Raw genomic sequence first — 24,710 nt, forward strand, 5'->3', positions numbered from 1 at the left:
CCATTGTGCGCCTTCATTGAAGACCATCTGAAGGAGGTTGGCCTTCTCCTTCCACCATCCTTCCATCTCTGTGTTCCACTCCTTCATTTCCCTCTCCATCTGCGCCATCTGCTTGTTCGTGAGCATGAAGGTTGCCTTTGCTCGCGACTTGCAAACAGGTGAGCCATTGACGGCTTCCGTGTCCTGTGCAAGGTCCTGACCCTGACGAAACAATGCCTTCACATTGCCTTCACCATTTTGCAAAGCAAACTCGGTGTCTAAGAGTGCACCTTTGGCATCGCCAAGCTTTAGCTTACACGCTGAACTATTTGTCCGAATTCGTGTTTTCATTTTGTCTAAATTGTTGCTCTGTTCTCTTGCAATCTCTTCAGCAACGCAAGAACCTTCATCTATGTTTTCCTTTTCCTGGCAGATATCGAAGTATCTTAGCGCTTTTCAGTATTTCCGTAGAGCCATCTTATAATCACCTTTCTTGAAGCAATCATTCCCAAAACTCTTGATGGCCTCAACTGCAGCAATCCACCATGCACAATCTGCTGGTTTATCGTCAAGATCCTCTGGCCAATCTGGGTACAAATCACCATCACTAAATAGACCAGCAACACCATCTTCTTCTCCCTCTTGCAGTTCACCACAATTTGCAATCAAAACTTCCTCTAATGGGCAGTCTTGATCACCAGTAGGGGTGTGCTCTATGTTGCGGATAACCCCCATTCCTTTCAAAACTCTTTTAAAAACCACATGCTTCCCATCTAAATGGCAAGTGCGCGTGGTTGTAATGAAGAACAGAGAACCATTTGTGTTTGGTCCTGCATTTGCCATGGATAGCATCCCTTTATGCTCGTGCTTCAAATTCAAATTTTCGTCTTCAAACTTTAGCCCATAAATAGATTCTCCTCCTGTGCCATTCCGAGTAGAAAAATTGCCTCCTTGGATCATAAAACCTTTGATAATCCGATGAAAAGGAAGTCCCTTAGGATGGGACACTCAGATAGCCCGAGCCAAAGTGGCTTGGCAGGTCATCACTCTTCCTTGTTCACAGGGAGGGCTTGGGATCATTGAACCAGCATAGCAGAGCAGAGCCCTTCTTGGGAAGTTCATCGTCAGAGGACTACTTCCAGGTGAGGAGCCTTGGAAGGGTGCCTCAGGCAAGAGGCCCTTGGCAACCTTCGACCAGATGGATCTTTACAGAGATGCGCAAAGTTGGTTTGAGCAGGAGACTGGAGGACCGCTTCGTTGTGAGTTTGCTTCGATCTTGGGAGCTCTTGCGGCGAGGCCTGGAGCAGAGACAGCCTACTTGCACGGAGGAGCGCCTATGGCAGCCCCTTGTGTGGAACCCCATGGTTAGCACTCATAGAGGCCACTTGGTTGGTAGTCGGCCTCATGTTTCCTGGGGTCCCATGGCAGCAGGTCCAGCGCGCTCTTTAGGTGACTGGTTAGAGTTCACAGGTTTGTCAGAGGAGGTGCAGGGTCTCCAGCTACAGGGGGGCGCAGAGCATGTGCCAAGACATCTCAGAGTTAGTTCCAGTTGAGTGGCTCACGCCTCTCGAGCCAATAGCACCCAGGTGGATGGGAGCCTTCACACGACTGGAGGTTCTCATCTCAGTCAGGGCCTGCTCAGAGATTGTTCCATTCCTTTTCTTCGAGCTTCAAGGCGGGGGATGCCTTCAACGAGTTGTAGTAGAGGCTCCGCAGGTGGTAGAGTGCTGTTTTCAAAGGATCCGAGTAGTGGGCATCTGTGGGAGGACTTGTGTCATAGATCCTGACCTAGCAGCTCTTGAGACTGGACACTGGAGGCTGTGGGCTTGGGAGTGTTGTCCACTGGCACGAGTACAGTGGGATCCTGGTGAGTGGCTATGGAGGGACCCCTTCTCTTCTGCAGACCACCCAGGAGTCCCGTTCTTTCAGTACACTCTTCGACTGGGACGCCATATACTAGCAGCACAGAGAGAGGCCCGCCCCGCTGCAGCACCTCATTGACATGAGGAGGGTCTCACAGCTGAGTTCTTGGCAGCATTTTGGGAGAGGTTGTGGGACTTTAGACAGCCGAGGCGAGTCACCTTGTTTCAGTTGGCTGGTCGTACACAGAGCTACAGTAGTTGGAGCTGGCTAGTGCATAGTGGTCTCTCGGTCGCATGTGCAGCTTGTGACCATCTTGTGGAGAGTCAGCGTCACTGTCTTTGGGACTGTCCCTCGGCCTAGCAGGTGTGGCTACTAGTTCTTTGGCTGATGCCTGCTCTCTCCACGGTTCAATAGTACACTTGGGGAGCAGCGGCTTGGTCCACCCTCACGGCCCCGACACTTCAGTTTGAGCTATCTTCCACCAGCAGGATGATAGTGATGCAGGAGGGGCGACCTACACTCCAGCCTGCTACAGAGCTTACTCCACAGGAGTGGTGCAGGAGTGTTGGGAGCTCATCAGTGACCTGACACTCTGGTTCATCTGGTGGGCCTGTTGCTTCCGCATCTTTGAGGCTCGCCCTGTGCCACCAGCAAAGATTGTTCGCGATTTTTGGCTAGAGCTGATCCACATTCTCAGAGGACAGCTCGAGGGACTACAGGGCAGCTCCGACCGCATGCGGGAGCGTAGAGAGGCTTTCCTTCAACTCTGGCGTCTTGGGCCTTTCTACACCATGGTCCAGGGTGTACTCCGATGGCACTACCGGCCACTTGTGTGGCTTTTCCCTCCCCCCATTTCTTGTTTTAGCCCCATTGTACATATGTTGGTTTTTTCATTGGGAGAGTCTTCCACCATGGTTGTTGTAGCCCTCTCTTGAAGAGGTGGTTGTAGCCCTATGGGCAGTTTCAGTAACTAATAGAAGGATCTTTTTCTAGGAAAAAAAAAGGAACTCCCTTGTAATACAGTGGACATTCAGTCTTTTCTTTTGTGCAAAGAGCTCTAAAGTTTTCCGCAGTTCATGGAACCACACCCGCATAGAGTTCAATCACAATCCTTCCTTCCATCTCACCACCAATACTAATGTAGAGAGAGAGAGAGAGAGAGAGAGAGAGAGAGAGAGAGAGAGAGAGAGAGAGAGAGAGAGAGAGAGAGAGAGAGAGAGAGAGAGAGAGAGAGAGAGAGAGAGAGAGAGAGAGAGAGAGAGAGAGAGAGAGAGAGAGAGAGAGAGAGAGAGAGGAGAGAGAGAGAGAGAGAGAGAGAGAGAGAGAGAGAGAGAGAGAGAGAGAGAGAGAGAGAGAGAGAGAGAGAGAGAGAGAGAGAGAGAGAGAGAGAGAGAGAGAGAGAGAGAGAGAGAGAGAGAGAGAGAGAGAGAGAGAGAGAGAGAGAGAGAGAGAGAGAGAGAGAGAGAGAGAGAGAGAGAGAGAGAGGGGTTTTCGAGAGTTGTTAGCGTTGCTTGTTTGATTTAGAAGTGAATATAAAATGTTGCAAAAACCAATGTCCACGTTCGAGGTGGAACCTTACTTCATTTGTTTCTCAGTCTTGCAGTTGGAGTAGGTTTTTCCCGTGTATTCAACATTTAAGCTATCGAGCAACATGAGCAAGCAAGAGCAAGAGCAATGGCTAATGAGAGAGAGAGAGAGAGAGATGAGAGAGAGAGAGAGAGAGAGAGAGAGAGAGAGAGAGAGAGAAGAGAGAGAGAGAGAGAGAGAGAGGAGTGAGAGTGAGAGAGAGAGAGAGAGAGAGAGTTGAGAGTGAGAGAGGAGAGAGTGAGAGTAGAGAGAGAGAGAGAGGGGGTTTTCGAGAGTTGTTAGCGTTGCTTGTTTGATTTAGAAGTGAATATAAAATGTTGCAAAAACCAATGTCCACGTTCGAGGTGGAACCTTACTTCATTTTGTTTCTCAGTCTTGCAGTTGGAGTAGGTTTTCCCGTGTATTCAACATTTAAAGCTATCGAGCAACATGAGCAACAAGAGCAAGAGCAATGGCTAATGTATTGGGGAGGCAAGTTTGAGCTGTTTGGAACCTGTGGCTTCTGGATCTGTTTTGATGCATCTCTCTCTCTCTCTCTCTCTCTCTCTCTCTCTCTCTCTCTCTCTCGCGCGCGCCTTTGTATTGAACTGATATCATTAAATAAAAAACGAAGAATTTAATCAAAATTATACTACTTTTAGAGCTGTGTGATGAATTATCGTGCAATTTGTTTGATATGTATCTTGAAAGGGTGCACATTTAAACTAGTCTCTTTTAGTTGTAATTTGTGCATTGTAAGAAAGTAAACCTGCCTCTTACCTAGATGCATAGACAACATGGGCATAGCTGCATAAGAATTTATATGTTCACCTTTGTAGAGGTGTCAAACATGGAATATCCTCCCTTTAAAGGTCCTATGGTTGATCGTACTTAATAAGAACTGATAAATTTGATCTTTCAAGAAAGTATCCTCCCTTTTTTGATAGGTCTAGTTAAGACGCAAATAATGAACCTTCTGACATTTAGAATGGTATACGACTCCCCATAGCATTTTACAAGGATGCCGTGTAAGCAAAGTAAAATAATCTTAGACGTGAATGACTGTATTGCATGTTCAGCTATCCAACTTTTTGTATTTTTAGACCTTGTGGATGTGATATAATTACATGGAAAGCTGTTTTGTCTCCACAAAATGCAACATTTCTTACTTTTTTAAGCCTTTGTGGAGGGTAATGAATATAAGCTGAGGTTTTAAGGTTAAAGCATCCTTCTCATTTCCCTCATCTCACTATGCAGCCCATTCGAGCAGTTGGCTTGTGTGCAAATAGGGGGTGTGTGGAGCCAGTGTTTCCTTATGAGGATGCGCGTGGGACCTCGACATACACATACCAGGGTCAGCCAGTTGAGGAGGCGTGACGGATCAGTTGCTTCAGAGCCAGAGGACATGTGAGCAGTTGCTACCTACTTTTACCGTGACCTGCTGTCAGCAGAGCCTCAGTCAAAGCGTCAGGATGCATGCAGAGAGCATGTTTGGGCACAAATGCCTTGTCTAGTGACTGAGGAGGTGCGCCAGAGGCTTGAGCTGCCTCTTCAGCTGGAGGAGTTCCATGTGGCCCTCAGAGAACTCCCCCGTGTAGCTGTCCTGGTGAGGATGGTTTGACTCCGAGCTTTTTCTTAGAGTACTACGACTTGCTTGGCTCAGATCTCTGCAACGCTTTTTAGTACATCCTGTACACAGGAGAGATGCCTAACAGCATGAGTGAGGGTCTGATCTACCTTATTCCCAAGGAGGGTGGCTCCTTGGATGAGATTCGGCAGTGGCAGCCCATCACCATCTTCAACTCAGCCTACAAAATTCTTGCCAAGGCTCTGAGTTTGAGGATTCAGCCACTTCTAGCGAGCATTATACATGGGACACAAACAGGTTTTGTCAAGGAGCGTAGTATCCTTGACAACATCTTTACTTTTTGGGAGGCTTTTGCCCTCTCTCGCCTCCGTGGTGAGGATCTGGTGATACTTCTTCTCGATTTTGAGAAGGCCTACAACAGAGTCGACGGGGACTTTTTGAGGGTACTCTTCGTAGGATGGGCTTCTCAGATGCCTGGATCAGAGGCGTGTCAGTTCTTTAGAGACGGGAACATAGTCAGGTACTTTTGTCAAGTGGTAGAGGAGATCGTTTCATGCTCACACGCTTGGTCAGACAGGGATGTCTTCTTGCCCTCTTCCTCTTTCTGTTCTATGCTGAGGAGATGAGCAGATTTTTGGCTTTATAGCAGGTTGGTCTATGTGGCTTAGCGCTCCCTATTCGGGGCGATGAGGATGCTGAGTTTGCAGACGACTCAGCTTTGTACTTGGAGGGCCAGGAGGCCAACCTTCACAGGTGTGAGCAGGCTCTTGAGACCTTCTGTTGTGCATCAGGCGCACAGATCAAATGGAGAAAGACAATGGCTTTCTCAGTTGGTAGTGCTCCTACGCCTGATTGGCTGCTAGGTGAGGGTTTCAGATGGATTCCCCCAGGGACTGCAGTTCGATACTTGGGCTGCCAGGCTGGCTTGGACTTGTCTCCTGAGCAGCAGATTGCTCCCTTCCTCCTGTCCATCAGGAGGAAGCTGTTACATTGGAGCTCGGTATGACTTTCTTTGACAGGCAGAGTTGTAGTGGCCAACCAGGTGTTGTTGGCTACTATGTGGTACATTACATCTTGTTGGATCTTTTGGAGTTCTTCCATGAGCAAGGTGCATCAGCAAGGTAGAGAGGCTGATCAGGAACTTCCTTTGGTCAGGGCGCGACACTCAATTAGCCCGGGCGAAAGTGGCCTGGTAGGTCATCACTCTTGCTTGTTCTCAGGAGGTTGGGGATCATCGACCCAGCACAGCAGAGCAGAGCCCTCCTTGGGAAGTTTGTTGTCATAGAATTGCTTCCAGGGGAGGAGCCGTGGAAGGAGTTTTTGCTTCAGCGGCTTAGTGCTAGAGTGCCTCAGGCTGGAGGCCCTTGGAGACCTTCGACCAAATGAATTTTCACAGACATGCGCAGAGTAGGCCTGAGCAGGAGACGGGAGGACCGTTTTGGTGTGAGTCTACTCCGCTCCTGAGAGCATTTGAGGAGAGGCCTAGAGCAGCACCGGCCTACTTGCACGGAGGAGTGTCTGCGATAGCCCCTTGTTTGGAACCCCATGGTTAGCACTCAGAGAGGCCACTTGGTTGGTAGTAGGCGTCATGTTTCTTGGGGTCCCATGGCAAAGGGTCCGGCATGGACCTAGGTGAATAGTTATAGTTCTCAGGCTTGTCAGAGGAGCTTCAGAGCATCCAGCTACAGGGCATGAGAGGGATGCAGAGCATGTGTCAGGTCATCACAGAGGCAATACCAGTTGAGTGGCTCACACCTCTTGAGTCAGCAATGCCCAGATGGATGGGGGCCTTTACGCGACTGGAGGTTCTCATCGCAGTTCGGGCTCGCTTAGAGACTGTACCCTCCTTGTTCTTCGAGCTACAGGGTGAGGGTCGCTTACACAGAGTTTCAGTAGGCCCCACAGGTGGCAAAGGTCTGTTTTCAGAGGCATCTGAGTTGTGGGCATCTGTGGGAGGACTTGCGTCATAGATCCTGACCCTCCAGCTCTTGAGACTAGCCACTGGAGGTTGTGGACTTGGGAGTGCTGTCCATTGGCACGAGTGCAGTGGGATCTTGGAGAGTGGTTTTGGAGGGACCCTTTCTCCTCAGCCGACCATCCAGGTGTCCCTTTCTTTCAATACACTGTTCGACTCGGACGTCACATACTAGCAGCACGGAGAGAGGCTCGTCCTGCTGTAGCACCTCATTGGTAGGAGGAGAGTCTCACAGCTGAGTTCTTGTCAGGTTTTTGGGCGAGGTTGTGAGACTCTAGACAACCACGGCAAGTCACTTTATTTCAGTGGCTGGTTGCACATCGAGCTACAGCAGTTGGGATCTGGCTTGTACATAGTGGCCTCTCGGCAGCATGCGACATAGTGGTCTCTCGGCAGCATGCGTAGCTTGTGACCATCCTGTGGAGAGTCAGCGCCATTGTCTTTGGGATTGTCCTTTGGCACAACATGTTTGGCTTCGTGTCCTTCGGTTGATACCAACTCTTTCCACGGCACGGCAGTACACTTGGGGGCCAGCTGCTTGGTCCACTCTCATGGGCGCGGCACTTCAGTTTGAGCTATCCTCCACCAGCAGGAAGATAGTGATGCAGGGGGGTTGACCTACACTCCAGCCTGCAAAACAGGGCTTACTCCACAGGAGTGGTGCAGTGAGAGAGAGGAGTGTTGGGAGCTCATTTGCGGCCTGACACTCTTGTTCATTTGGTGGGCCCGCTGCTTCCGCATCTTTGAGGCTCACCCTGTACCACTAATAGAGATTGTTCGGGATCTTTGGCTAGAGCTGGTCCATACTCTCAGAGGCCAGTTCGAGAGACTCCAGAGCAGCTCCGACCGCATGCTGGAGCGTAGAGAGGCCTTCCTTCGACTCTAGCGCACTGGGCCTTTCTTGAGCATGGTCCAGGGTGCGCTGAGATGGGACTACCGTCCACCTTTATGGGTTTTCCCTCCTCCCATCTCTTGATTTAGCCTCATTGTACATATGTGGTTTTTCATTGAGAGAGTCTCCCCCTTATGATTGTTGTAGCCCTCTCTAGTAGAGGTGGCGGTAGCCCCATGGGCAGTTTCATTAAGTAATAGAAGGATCTTTTTCTCGGCAAAAAAACAGAAAGGAAAGCTCTGAGAGAGGCCAAGAAATGCTACATTTGTGAAGAGGAGGGACATTTTGCTAAGGAATGCCCACAAAAGAAGTCACAGGATAAGGATGACAAGTCAGAGCATAAAGGAAACAAGCCAAAGCCCAATGCAGGACTTATCCTAGATTTGGTTGGTGACCAGCCAAACATAGATGCCATGGAACTGTGCAGAGCTTGGGGAAAAGTTAGAGACCAAACAATGTTGGTTTTCTTTGATCCTGGAGCCCGTGCAAATTTCATATCACCAGAATTGGTATCAAAGTTGGGCATTCGTGCAGAGGAGATGGGTATGACAGGTGAAGCAGGTTTGGCATGCCCAGCTCATTCAGAGCCTGTTACTCGGAACTTCGTTTGCACATGCAGAGCTACATGGATGCAGAAGAGTTTCAGATTATGCCACTTGAGGGCTGTGATGGTATCCCATGGTGTTATATGGTGGATACTTACAACAAAAAGATTACCCTTGTACATAGAGGAAAGGCTCATGTCCTTGATGTAAAAGCTTAAAGGCGAGTCTGTTCCAGCTGTTTCTGCTTCTGCCATTTCATCTGTAATAAAGAATATGTTTCTGCGTATTTGATCTTTGCAAAAGAAGTACCTGAAGTTGTATCTAATTTTTCTACCTTAAATAAAGACAAGTCTAACTATTCTGAGTGGTTTCAGTGATTGTTTTTTGGACTCTTTGCCAGGGGAGTTACCTCCTTATAGACTTAAGGATCATACCATAGATCTTGTGCCAGGTTCTAGTCCACCGAATAGACCACCGTACAGGGTTACTGCAGCTCAGCAGAAAGAGATTATGAGTCAAGTCAACGAGCTTTTAGAGAAGGAGCTGATTCTACCCAATTCATCCCCTTTCTGTTCACCTGTACTCCTAGTGCAAAAGAAGGATGGTTCATGGCGTATGTGCATTGACTATCGCGCCTTGAATAAAAATACCATCAAGAACAGGTTCCCCATACCGAGAATAGATGACATCCTTGATCGACTTGAGGGAGCGTCACTGTTTACAAGGATGACCTAAAGAGTGGGTACCAGCAAATACACATTAGGCCAGAAGATGTCCACAAGACCGCGTTTAGGACAACATTTGGCCTCTATGAGTTTCTCATTATGCCATTCGGTCTCACAAATTCTCCTGCCACGTTTAATAGAATGATGGACAAAATATTTAGACCGCATAGAAACTTTGTGGGTACCTTCTTTGATGACATGATTGTCTACTCGAAGTCTGAAGAGGAGCATAGGGATCACTTGACTGCAGGTTTCAATGAGTTACGCAAGAGCATGCTACTCATTAATGCGAAGAAGAGTGAATTCTTTTTGGAAGAGATTCACTTCCTTGGGCACATTGTTTCAAAGGATGGGATACGCATGGATCCCGCCAAAGTGGAACCAATTAGGTCATGGCCAGAATTGAAGTCCGTACATGACATTTGAAGCTTTTTAGGCTTATGTTCCTATTACAGGAGGTTCATTCAAAATTTTGCTGAGATTGCTTCTCCACTCTATGCACTACAAGTGAAAGGAGTTACTTTCAAGTGGACAGGTAAGGAAATTTTAGCCTTCAAACACTTGAAAGAGAAGCTGACTTCAGATCCGGTAATCATTTTGCCAGATCTTTCGAAACCTTTTGTGGTTCAATGTGATGCATGTGGCCACAGCCTTACTGCAGTCGCATATGAGAGCAGAATTCTTTTGAAGACTGAAAGGAACTTGCAAGAAAGAATTGCTGGCAGTAATTCACTCTCTCACTAGTTGAAAACATTATTTGCTAGGGGCTGATTTTGTTGTTGCGATACTTTCTCACACAAACGAAGTTGTTTGAGAAACACATGCGATGGGCAAACATCTTGTCAATGTTCCATTTTCAGATTGAGCATGTGGAAGGGAAAAAGAACGTGGTGGCTGATGTTACAAACTGATGATGTAGCATCACCCTGCGGACAACACTGCTCACATGTACCAACTGTATGGACAAGCTGACGTGGCAGAGAGCCACGTGGCCGACAGTATGGATTTCCGCTTTCTGCGCTAACATGTTAACGTGGCAGACAGTACGGATCTCCGCTTTCTACGCTGACATACTGACGTGGCAGCTGTACGGATCTATGCAATTTGTGCTGCTGCTTTTACTGGCAAATTTTTGACCAATTCCTTTTGAGTTTCATGCTTTTGGGGCTTTGCTTTTAGCACCCCTTGTAATCTTTATAAGTGACCCAAGCGGGCCCACTTCTCAGAGCATCTGGACGGAGTCTGAGAGCAAGCATCCACGGGAAGTTGTACTTTGCTCACAGATTAATATAAAAGAAATACCGAAAGGGGCGCCAGTCTTTGGGGCCAATTTCTCTTGGCACGGAACTACGTCGGGCCGTGTCGACTCTCTCTTGAATTGTGAATTGTTTTTATAAGCGATTCTCTGCTGTGTCGCGACAAAATCTAGACTTGGGGTGTCCAAGTTTGTGATAGTGGTATCAGAGCACGACCGGTTTCTCTTCTACAGGGAAATCCGATCCCTTTTCTCGCGACACCTATGGTTTCCGAAAAGAATCAATCGACCTCTTCTGCAACTGTTGAGGCAGGAGCAGGCAATACGGCAAATTCAAGCGACTTAGCAAAAGATGAGTACAGGCCACCTCGGCCTACACAGTATGAACTTTTGGAGATGCAACGTCGACAACAGGTTGACGAGTGCACAAAGCAGATGCTTCAATTTGCTAAGGATCCCCTGTTTGCAAAATTTTTGACCCAGCAGTCCATGGTTGAAGTGCATACTCAATGGCAGAAAACCAGCGAACCACCAATCAAACCGGCAATTAAGAAACCTCCTACTCTGGGGATGTTTACTGAAGAAGAACTTCAAAAGGTGGTCCAGACCCAGATCAGCCAGCTTTTGAACACGAAGAAGCAATTGAAGAAACACAAGAAGGGGACTGACTACCCCGATTACTTGGGCTGTCAATCTTCTTTTGCATCTGCAAAGCAGAAGAAGCGTGTGCGTTTTGAAGGACTACCCAGTTCCTCTTTCTCTTCTGCTGACAGTTCTTCTAGCTCTTGCTCTTCCAACTCGAGTGAGGAGGACAGAAAGGGCAACGGCAATCAAGAAACCTCCTACTGTGGGGATGTCTACTGAAGAAGAACTTCAAAAGGTGGTCCAGACCCAGATCAGCCAACTTTTGAACACGAAGAAGCAATTGAAGAAACACAAGAAGGGGACTGACTACCCCGATTATTTGGGCCGTCAATCTTCTTTTGCATCTGCAAAGCAGAAGAAGCGTGTGTGTTTTGAAGGACTACCCAGTTCCTCTTTCTCTTCTTCTGACAGTTCTTCTAGCTCTTCCTCTTCCGACTCGAGTGATGAGGACAGAAAGGGCAAGAGCGAAGCAAAAAGCAAAGCTTTGGAAAGAACAAGAAGAAGGCAAAGAAGATTAAATTTTGATCAGTTTCTGATAGTTCTACGAAGGAGTCATCCTCTGACAGTTCGAACTTCGACGATCACATGTTTTATGCAAAGAAGAAGCACTTTTAAAAAGCCAACCGGTACGATTTCCTGGAAGATAAGAGCAAGAAGACAAAAGAATTTAAAGAGGGTCGACAATCAATAAAATTTGAATCCTTTTCTGGATTCTGAGATGCTCCGAGGGCTTTGGCCTTCATTTAGCAGTTTGACATAGCCTTCTCTCGAGGGCATTACTGAGAGCACTCCAAGATCAGGAGGGCTGCATCCTTTTTAAAGGGAAATGCTCGAACATGGTGGTCCACTCTTCTTCTGAGGAAAGAAGCCCCGGTCAAGTGGTTGAAGTTTAAACGGCTCTTTATTTCTTCTTGGTTGACTCAAGAATACGAATGAGATGTAAGAACCGCTTGGAGCCATCGTCCGATGACCAAGGGTGATTCTTTGGACGCATATTGCGAGAGGTTTTGGGATTCTTTTTTACCGACCTTTTCGTTTAAGGTCGTCACTTTTAAGGAACAAATTGTGCGGTTTTGTTGCGGACTCCCTATAGAGATCCGAGATTACTGCCTTAAACAAAAGTCTGAGTCTATACAACAACTAATGGGACATGCAAGACGAGGATTCTCGATACATTTAGAGAATTTGACCTACCCCACTGATGAAATTTTGACTCAGAGGACCAGAGAGACCTCGACTAATGAAAATAGAAAGAAAAAGAATCCCTAGGAAAAGAAAGGTAGACGACCCCGATTGACTCTTAGAGAGAGAGACAACTATCTCAAAGAGGAGAAGTGTTTTGGTTGCAGGGAACAAGGGCACATCTCCCCAAAGGGCCCCAAAAAGGCACAATGAGGACAGACTGAAGACAGGCCGGAGAGTTCTAGAGCAGCGGAGAAACGTGGTAGAAAAGGCAAGATGAAAGCAGGACTGGTACGGGATTGCATGGGAACCGACCCAAGCCAGATGGATGAAAGTACAGAAGTTTGCCGCGCATGGGCAGAGTGAAAGATAAGGAAGCCCTTATCTTTTTTGAGGGAGGAGCCAAGGCCAACTTCATTTTACCTGAATTGGCCGCACAGCTCGAGATTACGCCTGACAAGATGGGGCCACCCGCAGACGCAGTTCTAGCGGCACTCGGATGGGATGTAGCCATTACACTTGTCATTGGCAAACTGCGTTTGCATTGCATTGTCAGGGGTATTTAGGGCACGAGGACTTTTACAACATGCCTTTGGAAGGGTGTGACGTCCTCCTAGGAATCCCTTGGGTAGAAAAATTGAACTAGATGTAAAATTGAAGGGCGAGTCCGTCCCTATTGTATCGGCTTCAGCCATTTCAAAATTAATGAAATTGAGTCATTCTGTTTACTCGATATATTTGAAAGAACTGAATGATGAACAATGAACATGTCTGAACTAGACAAAGAACGACAAGAATTTGTGCACACACATGTTGATTGTTTCGCAGAAGGCCTGCCAGGCGAGTTACCCCTATCTCGTCTTGAGGACCATACCATTGATTTGATTCTTGGAACCACACCACCGAACCGGCCACCTTACCGTGTTAGCCGAGCCCAGAATGAAAAAATCATGAACCAAGTGAAAGACCTTCTTGAAAAGGGTCTCATCCAGCGGAGTACTTGGTACTAAAGAAAGACAGAGCTTGGAGGATGTGCATTGACTATAGAGCTCTCAATAAAATCATTATCAAGAACAGATTTCCGATTTCCAAGATCGATGATATTCTTGACAGACTTCAGGGATTCTCTTGTTTCAGCAGAATTGATTTGAAAAGCGGATATCATCAAATCATAATCGCTCCGAGAGATGTCTACAAGACACTTTCGGACAAGCTTTGGTTTATGCGAATTTTTGTTGATGCCTTTTGGACTTACCAATGCTCCAACGACTTTCAACCGAATGATGGATAGAATTTTCCGAGAGCATTGATCTTTTGTGGCACTTTGTTTGATGATATTATAGTTTTCTCCAAGGATGAAGCAGAGTATTGACACCATCTGCTACAGGTCTTTCAAGCATTGCGTGATCACATATTAGTTATTAATGCCAAAAAGAGGCGATTTTTTCTTGCCGTAGATACACTTTTTGGGACACATCGATCTCAGCAGCAGAAGTACAGATGGACCCGACCAAAATTGAGACTATCTACGATTGGTCAGACTTGAAGAATGTTCATGAAGCTAGAAGCTTTTTGGGCTTGTGTTCTTACTACCGGCGGTTCATTCAGAAGTTTGCAGAGGTAGCTTCCCCTATGCACTTATTGACTCAGAAAGGAGTCCCTTTCTCGTGGGGACTGTCATAGGTGACTGCCTTTCAGACACTTAAAGAAAAACTGACTACTGGACCAGTGTTGGCTTTGCCAGACTTGCAAAAGCCATTCGAAGTTTATTGTGATGCTTGTGGTCGTAGTCTGGGAGCGGTCTTGATGCAAGAAGGCCATGTGATTGCTTATGAAAGCAGAATCTTTTCAAGGCCAGAATTGATAGCACAAATTTATGAGAAAGAGTTATTGGTAGTGATCCATGATCTTACTCAATGGCAACATTATCTACTGGGAGCCGATTTCATGGTCTTTACTAATCATCAGAGTTTACTCTACTTCTTGTCACAGAAGCAGCTTTTGGAAAAGCAAATGCGGTGGGCTAACATCTTGTCACAGTTTCACTTCTAGATTGTCGATGTTTAGGGACAGAAAAACTTAGTGGTAGATGCTTTGTCTCGGAAGCCTCTCGTCTTGGCTATTTCTACGATCCATCAGAGAAGCTTCGAGGATATGGTTGACCAATATGCCACTGATCCAGATTTTTCCGATGTTTTCACTTGGATACAGAATGGGGAGATAGTGGTAGGATATTCCATACGGGATGGCTACTTGATGAAGAAAACAATGTTGTGCATTACACAGCCGTTGAGGGAAAAGGTTTTGACTTAGTGCCATTGTCCACTTGTTAACGGGTCACCACAGCATTGACACCACCTTGAAGGGGGTGGAATGTTATTTCTTTTGGTTGAGGCTCAAGAAGGATGTGGACGACTTTGTTCGCAGTTGTTTAGTATGCCAGAAAGTCAAGTGTGACAGGCATAAGGCATAGGAATTACTACAGCCTTTACCCATTTTCACTTGCCCCTCGGAAAGTATTGCAATGGATTTCATCTTTGATCTCCAGAAGACACACAGTGGGCACGATGGGATTGGGACTGTCATTGACACACTTCATTCCACTGAAGGAAACAATCAATCCGGACCATTTTGCGAGACTGTTCATTGCACAGATATTTCAATAACATGGCATGTCTGAGACAATAGTCTCCGACAGAGATCCCCGATTCACGAGTTTGTTTTTGAGGGCTATTTGGGAGAACATTGGCACACGGTTGCAGTTCTCGTCATCATTCCACCCGCTGACAGATGGGAAATCTGAGATTGCAAATTCAGTTGTTTAGGATTTATTCAAGTCTTAGATCTCTGATCAAAAGACTCAATGGATTTTTTTTTTCCCTTTGGTGGAATTTGCCTACAACAACACGGTTCACTCTTCGACGGGGAAGTCGTCATTTGAGATGATTGAAGGTGCTCTGAAGGTCCGCGAAGGACACTGCTTTTGCCAAGGTCCGCAAGGCTTTAGAGAAATCTCAAGAACGACACAAGAAGGTAGTAGATCGACATAGACGAGATTTGAAATTAAAGGAAGGCGATTGTGTGCTTTTACGTTTTGAGACGGCACGCCTAAGGAACGAAAGGGAAAGGAGCGGCTTTTTCCAAAGCTTAGCATGAGGTATTATGGCCCTTTCTAGATTAAAGAAAAGATAAATGATGTCTCCTTTCGACTCATGCTGCTTGATACTTGGAAGATTCACAATGCATTCCATGTGAGTCTTTTCAAAGGTGAGGTGCCAGTTGATGGGGAGCCTGATGAGCAACTCGAAGTAAAAGAGAGCGAGGAGATACTCGTTCCTGAACAGATTTTGGCTCGAAGGAAAGAAAGATAAAAGGTAAAGTGATTTGGCGGTTCTTGGTGGAAGAGTGCCACGTGGAAGAGTGCTACGTAGCAGACTGTATTGATTTCAGCTTTCTGCACTGACTTGCCGACGTGGCAGATAGTACGGATCTCCGCTTTCTGCATTGACATGCTGACGTGGTAGCTATATGGATCTCTGTAGTTTGCGCTACTGCTTTAACTAACAAATTTTTGACCAATTGCTTTTGGGACTCAATTGCTTTTGAGTTTCATGCTTTTGGGGCTCTGCTTTTAGCACTCCTTGTAATCTTTATAAGTGACCCAAGGGGGTTCACCTCTTCGAGCATTTGGACGCAAAGTCTAAGAGCGAGTACCCACGGGAAGTCGTACTTTTCTCACAGATTAATATAAAAGAAATACCGAAAGGGACGCTAGTCTTTGGGACCAATCTCTCTTGGCACGGAACTACGCCAGGCCGCGTCGACTCTCTTGAATTGTGAATTGTTTTTAGAAGTGAATCTCTGTTGTGTCGCGACAGAATCTAGACTTGGGGTGTCCAAGTTTGTTACAGGTTGATGTGTTGTCACGAAAGCCCCAAATTTTGGTAGTGTCAATTGCGTACCATTGTGAACTAGACGAAATGAAGACACAATATGCTGAAGATTCAGATTTTGCAAGGAGCTATGGTCAGCTTGTTGATGGGCAACATCATGAGCACTTTATGCTTAAGAATGAATTTCTCATGATGCACGAAAAGTTATGCGTTACTAAACAGTTACGGCCAAAGGTTTTTACAGAAAGTCATGCTCCACCATATGCTAGGCATCGTGGAATTGATGTGAAAATGCAAGGGGTTGAGGCATTCTTCTATTGGCCAGCTTTACGTCAAGATGTTGATACATTTGTAAGATCATGCCTAGTATGTCAAAAAGTCAAATTTGATAGGCAAAAGCAATTGGGATTGTTGCAGCCATTGCCGATCCCTCATAGGCAACGGAAAGCATAGCGATGGACTTTATCTTTGATATTCCAAGAACGCAAACAGGCAATGATGGATTTGGACTATCATTTGTAGGTTCAGTAAGCTGGCCCATTTCATTCCTATTAGGAAGAAGATAAAGCCAGAACACATGGTCAAGATATTCATGAGCAATATCTTTAAATATCACGGGATGCCTCAATCAATTTTCAGTGACAGGGATCCACGTATGACGAGTCTTTTTATGGAAGGCATTGTTTGAGAATATGGGCACTACGCTAAAGTTCTCATCTTCGTTTTATTCACAAACTGATGGACAATCAAAAGTGCCAATTCTAGTGTCTTAGATCTGCTCAAATGCTATGTGTCAGAGCACAAGGCAACTTGGGAACACCATCTCCCATTGTTTGAATATGCTTACAATAACACTGTGCATACGTCAACAGCTAAGGCAGCATTTGAGATAGTGGAAGGAGGGAAGAAAGTCCGACCCATTTTGCAAACCAAGGACAAGATATTTGAGGCAGACAAGTATGTGCAAGATATGGATGAAACATACAAGAAGATAAAGATTGTTCTCAAGAAGACTCGGGCTAAGCAAAAGAATGCTGTTGATCGTCATCGTCGTGAACTTGTATTTTCACTTGGTGATTAGGTACCTTTGCGCTTGGGCCAATTAGGACTGGATTCTGATGAGTATGGAAGCTTGTGTGCGCCATAAGGAAATCTGGGCCACTCGGCAAGTCGCTTACAACTTTATAAGCTGGTGGGAACTAGGAGATTAAACCAAAGGGGCAAACTGGACACTTGGCGGTAGCAGAGACACCTGTAGGACAAATGAGAAAGGAGGCTGATTTTTGACCTACAATAGTATGTGTGAGAGTAGTGGGTGCAGGTTCACATCTTTAATGGAAAGCTTGCCTTCTCCTTTGTCTTATGTAGTGGAATGGTATGTTCTCGTGCATCTCTCTCTTCCCTTTGCACATATGGTAATGCCCCACTAGTTGGGCTACTTATATGACTATGTACAGTTCTGAGGGTTTTATGCGCGTTTGCCAAGGCAGGAGCCGTCTGAACAGGAACCAGATTAGCTAATTGCTAATCCCCCACAGGTATGCACAGTTCCATCGCAAGAGATTGCGAATATGGAGAGTTTCTCATGTGAAAACTTGTCCAATTTATAGGGGAATTGTCCCATTGCGCGTGGGAGCCCTTGGGACACGCGTAGACGTGTTCGCTCCGCTAAAAATGATCCAAAACAAAGAATTACAGTCTGCTGTGTTTTTCTGCAGGTTTAGGGTTTTCGCACTTGAACTGCAAGGGAACACTAGGGGAGTCTCGGGAAGGCCTTGGCATGCTTAGACACGGCTTTGGGCACTTGGCAGTGGCAAAACAAGGAATTACAGCACACTGAATTTACAGCTCACCAAAAACCTTCGAAATTGTGAGGGAATCCGTCCTAGACAGGTACTTCTGACCTACAGGGGTTCTGGCGCCGTTATGTTACTGAAATCAGGTCGCGTTTTCAGCCCTCCTTGCCAGGTTTGAACAGCTTTGTGAGAGTTTGATCTAAGTGTTCAGATCTTCTACTTTCAATTAAATAAAGAAATACCAAAAGGGGCACCAGTCTTTGGGGCCACAGGGTGTCGGTCTCGTGTGCGCAGTGACATTCTAGTCGCTGGACGCATATGTGTTCTCTTTTCTAAGTTCTTCCCAGTGCTCTATGTAAAGTTAACAGGTAATTGAATTAGTACCGCCCTCTACTGTACAGGCTGACTATAGTTGCCATGCCATTTGGACTTACAAATGCTCCATCAATCTTTCATCACTTGATGAATGATATTTTTTGTGAGTATTTGGATAATTTTGTGGTGATATACCTAGATGACATTTTGATATTTTGAAGAAATCAACAACACGAGCATCGTGTTCATATTGTTCTTCAAAAATTATGAGAGAGACACTTGTATGCAAAATTAGAGAACTGTTTTTTCCACCAAACAGAGGTGGAGTTCTTGGGCTCTATCATCTCTGAGAATAGAATTTCAATGGATCCAAAGAAGGTTAAGACCATTCTCCTCCAATGGGAAACTCCCACCTTTGTACAAGATGTTTAGTGCTTCTTGGGTTTTGCCAATTTTTATCGGGTCCTTGTCAAAGACTACTCCAAGATTGTTGCTCCTTTAACAAGCTTGGTTGCAAAAGATAAGTTTGTGTGGAATTTAGAGGCATGAAAAACTTTTCAAGCAATTAACAAGGCCTTCACAAAGGCACAAATTTTGATATATGTATGATGTATATCTAACAAAACCATTCTTCTTGGAGACAAATGCCTTAGATTTTGCACTTGGTGCTGTATTATCTCAGATTGGCGATGATGGTCGACAACATCTCGTTGCTTAGAAGCTGAAATTATAGAATTCATGACATGGAGTTTTTGGCTATTGTTGACTCTTTTGAGATGTGGCGACATCTTCTTGAAGGAGCACCCCACAAAGTCACAGTATATACAGGTCACAAGAACTTGGAGTACTTCGTGACATCTTGAGTCCTCAATCGCCGTCAAGTTAGATGGAGTAGCTTCTTATCTAGATTTGACCGTCATTTGTTATCGGCCTGTCAATAAACAAGCTAAATCAGAGGCTTTATCACATCTTGCATCTAAGAAGAGGGACTCCGCCTATGATCAACAAGAGTCAGTGTTTTTAGGGCAGATATGCTCAAGCTCTTTGCAGTGACTAGCATGGCCCCAGAGATAACTTTGCCTTCCTTCTCAAGGTGAAGAAACAAATTCGCAATGACCCCCTTGCTCATGACATCCATCTCAAACTACAACAAAGGGAAGAAATCACTTTACGGGACTTCGAAGAAGTTGATGGATTGTTGTACTGTCGGGGACTTCTATATATACCATCAACATAGTTAAGATTGCAAATACTTTAGGAGAGACATGATTCGGTCATTTTGGAGTCTTGATAGGTGAGTGGACGGCATCAACATAGTTAAGATTGCAATTACTTTAGGAGAGACATGATGCAGTCATTTTGGAGTCTTGATAGGTGAGTGGATAGCATCGTGCCATCAAGAGTGAACCTCATCAAGCGGGTGATTCTTCAAATACTTCACGTAGTTCGGGTCCTTGGAGTACTTGATCATACGTTTTGCGCATGTGTCAACGTGAAGCTGATGCCTATACTGTGTCTTGTTAAGATCCCTTGTTGGAAACTTGCAATGGTCCTCTCCCGATTCCTCGGAAGGAGGCTTGCTTCGTTGGATTCTCCGTTGGTTCTTTCCATTCCCTCGTTGGGATTGGAGTTCTCTTCATTTTCCCGTAGTCGGGTAGTTGGTGGAACAATGTCCTCTTTGTCGGATTCACTGTTAGAACTCATGTCTACTACAAAAGATGGATTGGATCCTTCGTAGAAGAAGAATCGTAAGAGCTTTGTTACCACAGCAACAAGCTTGGACATGCAAGTGAGAAATCAATAGCAACACATGAACGGAAACTGCAACATCTGAACTTGGAGAGAGAAATGAAATAAAATGAAATGTAATATTAATGTCTTTAAAAGGCCAAAATGACCTATGAGACCAAAAGGTTACATGTGGTGAATCTATTTCCAGGTCTGGGTACAAAAAATACAAAGAACTAAAAAGAAAATAGTGGGTAGGGGTGGGGTGAAAGATGATACAAAGGGAAGACAAAGGGTGAGCTGATACAATGGAGCTCTTTGACAGTCGAGGCATCATATACATATACATCTATATCCGGACGGCTCCTATGTCGTGCCAGTATGGTATGGATCCTCTGTCGCAGTCTTCGTTGATATCGAGAGGGCCCTCTCATCCGTGGGCGGCGGGACCGGCCCAACTCTATCGCTCGATCAAGCAGTATGCCTCTGGTACCTTTGGTGTTGTTATGTTGTGGGGACTGCTCGAACTCCTCTGTTTGTGACTGAAAAAAAACTGTGATCTTCCGTTGTCGCTAGATCTCTCTCATTGTGCCCCTCTTCAAGAGGTCCTCTCTATGTTTGCGAATCTCCAGTAAGTATAATCCGAGGCATCTTTGATCCTGGTATCTCATGACCGTACAAAGTGGCCCAAAACCCTCTCTGAATAAACAGTGAAAGCAGCCTCCTATCTCATAGTATACTGGGCAGTGACAGATGTAATAGCTCTGTCTCTGGCTCTATTTGGCACATTTGACAAATCCTAGACTCATCGGGTACTCCTCTAAATCTACGTGTCTCGATCTCTAGCTGATGTGAGGATGGGAGTATTTGACCAATAGCACTTCGTATCTCGTGGGATAGATGAGTATCCATGTATCCTGGTCTGATCACAAAACCATCTTCCGTGAGTTGGAGAAGATGCTCTCTATAGAAAGTCATCTTCGTACCTAGCTCATGTGTGGGTTGGATCCATGTCCTCTTTGTATCCAACTGAATCAAGCCCTGTTTGATGAGCCTGGTAATCTCTGCTCTTGTGAGGGGGATGGAGGGTGCATCTAGAGAGTACTGAAATGGGGGTAGCCGATCCATACTAAAGCCATGTAACTGAAACCAAGATGCCATCTCTGCATACCAACATGATCTATCTCCGTGCAATGCCAGCTGTCGTGAAGACTCTAGTGCTAATCGAGCATATCTGTCTCTAGGGAGGGCCCAAGTGTTATGCATAAATGAAACTGATCGAGTGAGTGCCTCCACTACCAATGGAGGAGTAGTGAGCTCCGCCCTAACAATGTCATGTGGTACTGAGGCCTTGGCCCTAATCATTTGAGAAATCATAGACACCAATGGAGGAGTAGTGAGCTCCGCCCTAACAATGTCATGTGGTACTGAGGCCTTGGCCCTAATCATTTGAGAAATCATAGACACCAATGGCTTCTCCATACATCTCCATCCGTCAGTACTGCCAGCTCTGCTATGATCATCAATTGAGGGGCCCCATATCTCCACTCTGTACAGCATGGCCGAAGTGACCGAAGTGTCAAAGAGCCAAAGCTTTGTCCGAGGTTCTTGGAACTGAACCTGCGAACATATCCTCTCAAGTCTCCCCAATGCTGCATAGGCTCTGGTCAGTCGCGTATCTACTGCACGCCTCAGGGAAAATACTGGACCACTGAAAACCACCCCAAGATAAGTGTATGTATCTGCATACTCCACAGTCTCTCGACCATATGTAAAAGTGGGGGCGGACCTCAGTACCCACTACGCCATGGTGTTAAACACCATTACCTTGGTCTTACCAAGGTTCATAGACAATCCACTGTTCCGTGCAAATACATGCAGTGCATCCAAATGATGCTGCATCCCTTTTGGAGAATCGGAGATCAGCACAATATCATCAGCATATAATAGCAACGGAATCCATGTCCCTGCAAGCTGAGCACCTCTATCACCCTCTGTATGTACATAATCTGATAACTCATCATCTACATATATCCCAAAGAGAGTCGGAGACAGGGGACAACCGTGCTTCACCCCAATGGTGGAGTGAATCATGTCGGACATGCCCTGAGTAGTGCGTACTTGTCCGACCACTTTCCTATATAAAGCTAAGATCCCCTAGATCAGCTCTGTGGGCACCCCCATGTCTTGCAATCTGCGTATGAGTCTGGCTCGTGGCACTGTATCAAAGGCTTTGCGGAAATTTACAAAGCTACAATATATCCTCCTGCCATGGTGTCTACCCTCCTCAATAATGGCTCTGAGTGTCAAAATCTGGTCAAGAGTGGAGAAACCTCTTCTGAACCGTGCCTGTCCTGTTGCCCGTCTGCCCTCTCTTGCCCGTATGCCCTCTCTCTCTGCCCATCCACTTAACTCATGCTCAAGAATTGATGCATATAGATAGCCTAGCCAGAGTGTGACCAACCATGATGGTTTGGTAATTTTCCGGGAAGCATAGGATCTCCTGACTTCAAGATAAGGCACAATAGTGGACATACTCTAAGTCTTAGGGAAACCCTCTTACATGGATCTATTGAACATCATAGCAAGAGGTTTTGCAAGCATACCTCTGGCATGGATAAAGTGCTCTGCTACCAGACCATCATGATGTGCTCTTCCTGTCTTCATCTTGTCAATGGCTTTCCTTACCCTCTCAGCAATAAAGGAAGTACATGTTTGTGTGCATGCCTCTGGAGGGTCAGGCAAAGGTGGCTGCCTTGATGTTGTATAGAGAGATGTATATTCCCCCCATGTCTCTGTGGAAGTGATGGCTGGTGATGGAGAGTGCTCATTGAAAAGCCTCTATGCCTCACTAGAGTCCTGACTCATAAACAACTGATACAGATCACGCTCTAATTGAGATAGGTAAGCCCTCTTCTTGCGTCGCACTAGGCAGCGGAAGATAATACGTGACTGTCTATGTGTAGTAGTACCCATGAGCACCTCTCTCTGTAATCTGATCCTCGTCTCTCTACACTCCTCATCATACCAACTGTTTTGAGGCATGCTCCCAGATTGTCTACGTGTAGGCTGGCTGTGGGGATATGCCTCTGTTGCTGCATCATGCAGCATCTTTGTCAGAATCTGGGTGAGCTCATCTAGTGGTCGTCCTGGCTCTTGAGTGCATAGCTGCCTGTATATCTCATCAGTGTACACGTGATCCGTCTCCCTCGTGAAGGTATATCGAGTATGTGTGGAGGCCTCTCGCAATGGAGCTGTGTTGAACTGGAACGATAGAGTGAAAGACAAGATAGCATGATCGACTGCTACCCCAACCGGTCTAGTTCCCACCACGAAATCTTGAAAGGAAGGAATGAGTCTTGGCGGAGCCATAACATAATCCACTGTACTAGCGCCATGCCAATGTGGAAAGCATGTAAAACCACCAGCTGCTGCAGGGAATCATTGTAGGCCATTCAAAATGGCCAATCCATGTGCAATCCCCATATCAATCAAGTATCTGCCATACTCAGTGTAATCTAGACAGGCCCATTTCTGTAATATCAAGCTCCCGCATCAACTCCTCTAAGGTATCATAGAATACTGTCTGGTGGTGGGCAGTCCTAGCATTGAAATCCCCCAAGATAATAATGTCGCCGTCTTTGGAAAACTCCCATATATAATCATCTAAAATAGACAAGGGGAATTGTCCTCTAGGTGATGCATATACTGACGTACTAGGAGGAAAATAGCAAATAGCGATGTAGAGATATCTGCCTGTCTCTGCCTTCAGTCTCACCCACATATACCTCGCATGCTCATTCCTCCGAGCTATATGTATCAAAGACTGTAGCTCCTCCCTGAATAAGACTGCCACTCCTCCTAAACCTCATCCTCTGCGCTCTGGTCGAGTCTCTTGTCTGCAAGTTGTCTCCCATCTGTATCTGCTCACATGGGGCATGGAGTGCCCCGGGGCTTGATGCGTCTTAGAGTAGAAAATGATGTCTCTCCCTGTGAAACTATCCTCAAAGGCCCCTACATCAAGGCGCAAAGATCCATTACAATTCCATGTAGCCACTCTGAGTGTGGTCCCACAGGTCTCACGCCGTCATGCGGGGCGCTTCTCCAGAATAACCACTCGTCCATCCCTGTAGAAGGCCACTTTCCCCTTCTCTCGAGCTGTCATGATCTCGCGCATAACTTCTTTCATATGAGCAAGCTGTGTGAGTGTGACCATCTCCAAGGAATATGCCCGTTTTCTTTAGTGTAGGACGCTTCTTCAAGAAGTCCTTTTTTGCCTCCATGGATAGGAAGCGCATGATTAGAGCTCTTTCTTTTGAAGTCTCCCCATTTCCTTGTGTCTTCTTCCCTACCCTCCATGCCTCTATATGAGTAGCCTCACTACCCATCATGCGGAGAAGTTCTTTGACTTCCCCTTCTACATCATCTCGGTCTTTTAGACCGGTTATTTGTATGTGCAAAGCTCTAGTCTTCCTTCGCTGCTCTTCTTCTAAAGTCATGTTGATGATTGTAGGAGTGGGGGTAGACGTGGTTTCTTTCCCTTTCCCTTTCCCTTTCTTAGCGACTTCTATCCATTTCTCGGCCTCATCTGCCTTCTTTTGTGTCTTCGTGATTACATCCACCCACGAACACATCTTCGCCCCATTTTGTTTCTCTTCCTCTTTGATCATCCGTACCTGTTCCTTGATAACCTTGATTTCTCTATCACCGAGGGCTGGAATTCACCTTCCTCCAGTCCATTGCTTGCTCTATTAGTAAGCTCT

General features: G+C 46.0%; 1 protein-coding gene and 1 pseudogene across 2 annotated transcripts in view; one reads left to right on the plus strand and one right to left on the minus strand.

Annotated features, from left to right (window-relative positions):
- HVA22K (HVA22-like protein K) overlaps positions 1-24,710 on the plus strand; it is a 120,248-nt gene that overhangs the window by 72,363 nt on the left and 23,175 nt on the right. For both annotated transcript variants that reach the window (XM_086491030.1, XM_086491029.1), the window contains exon 3: positions 3,803-3,900. In XM_086491030.1, the coding sequence (XP_086347156.1) occupies positions 3,803-3,900 (98 nt within the window). The remainder of the gene's footprint in view (positions 1-3,802; positions 3,901-24,710) is intronic.
- Positions 389-1,011, minus strand: LOC147434564 (peptidyl-prolyl cis-trans isomerase CYP40 pseudogene; annotated as a pseudogene).

Source organism: Adiantum capillus-veneris, chromosome 19, assembly GCF_014529385.1.
Source record: "Adiantum capillus-veneris isolate H3 chromosome 19, ASM1452938v2, whole genome shotgun sequence".
NCBI lineage: Eukaryota > Viridiplantae > Streptophyta > Polypodiopsida > Polypodiales > Pteridaceae > Adiantum > Adiantum capillus-veneris.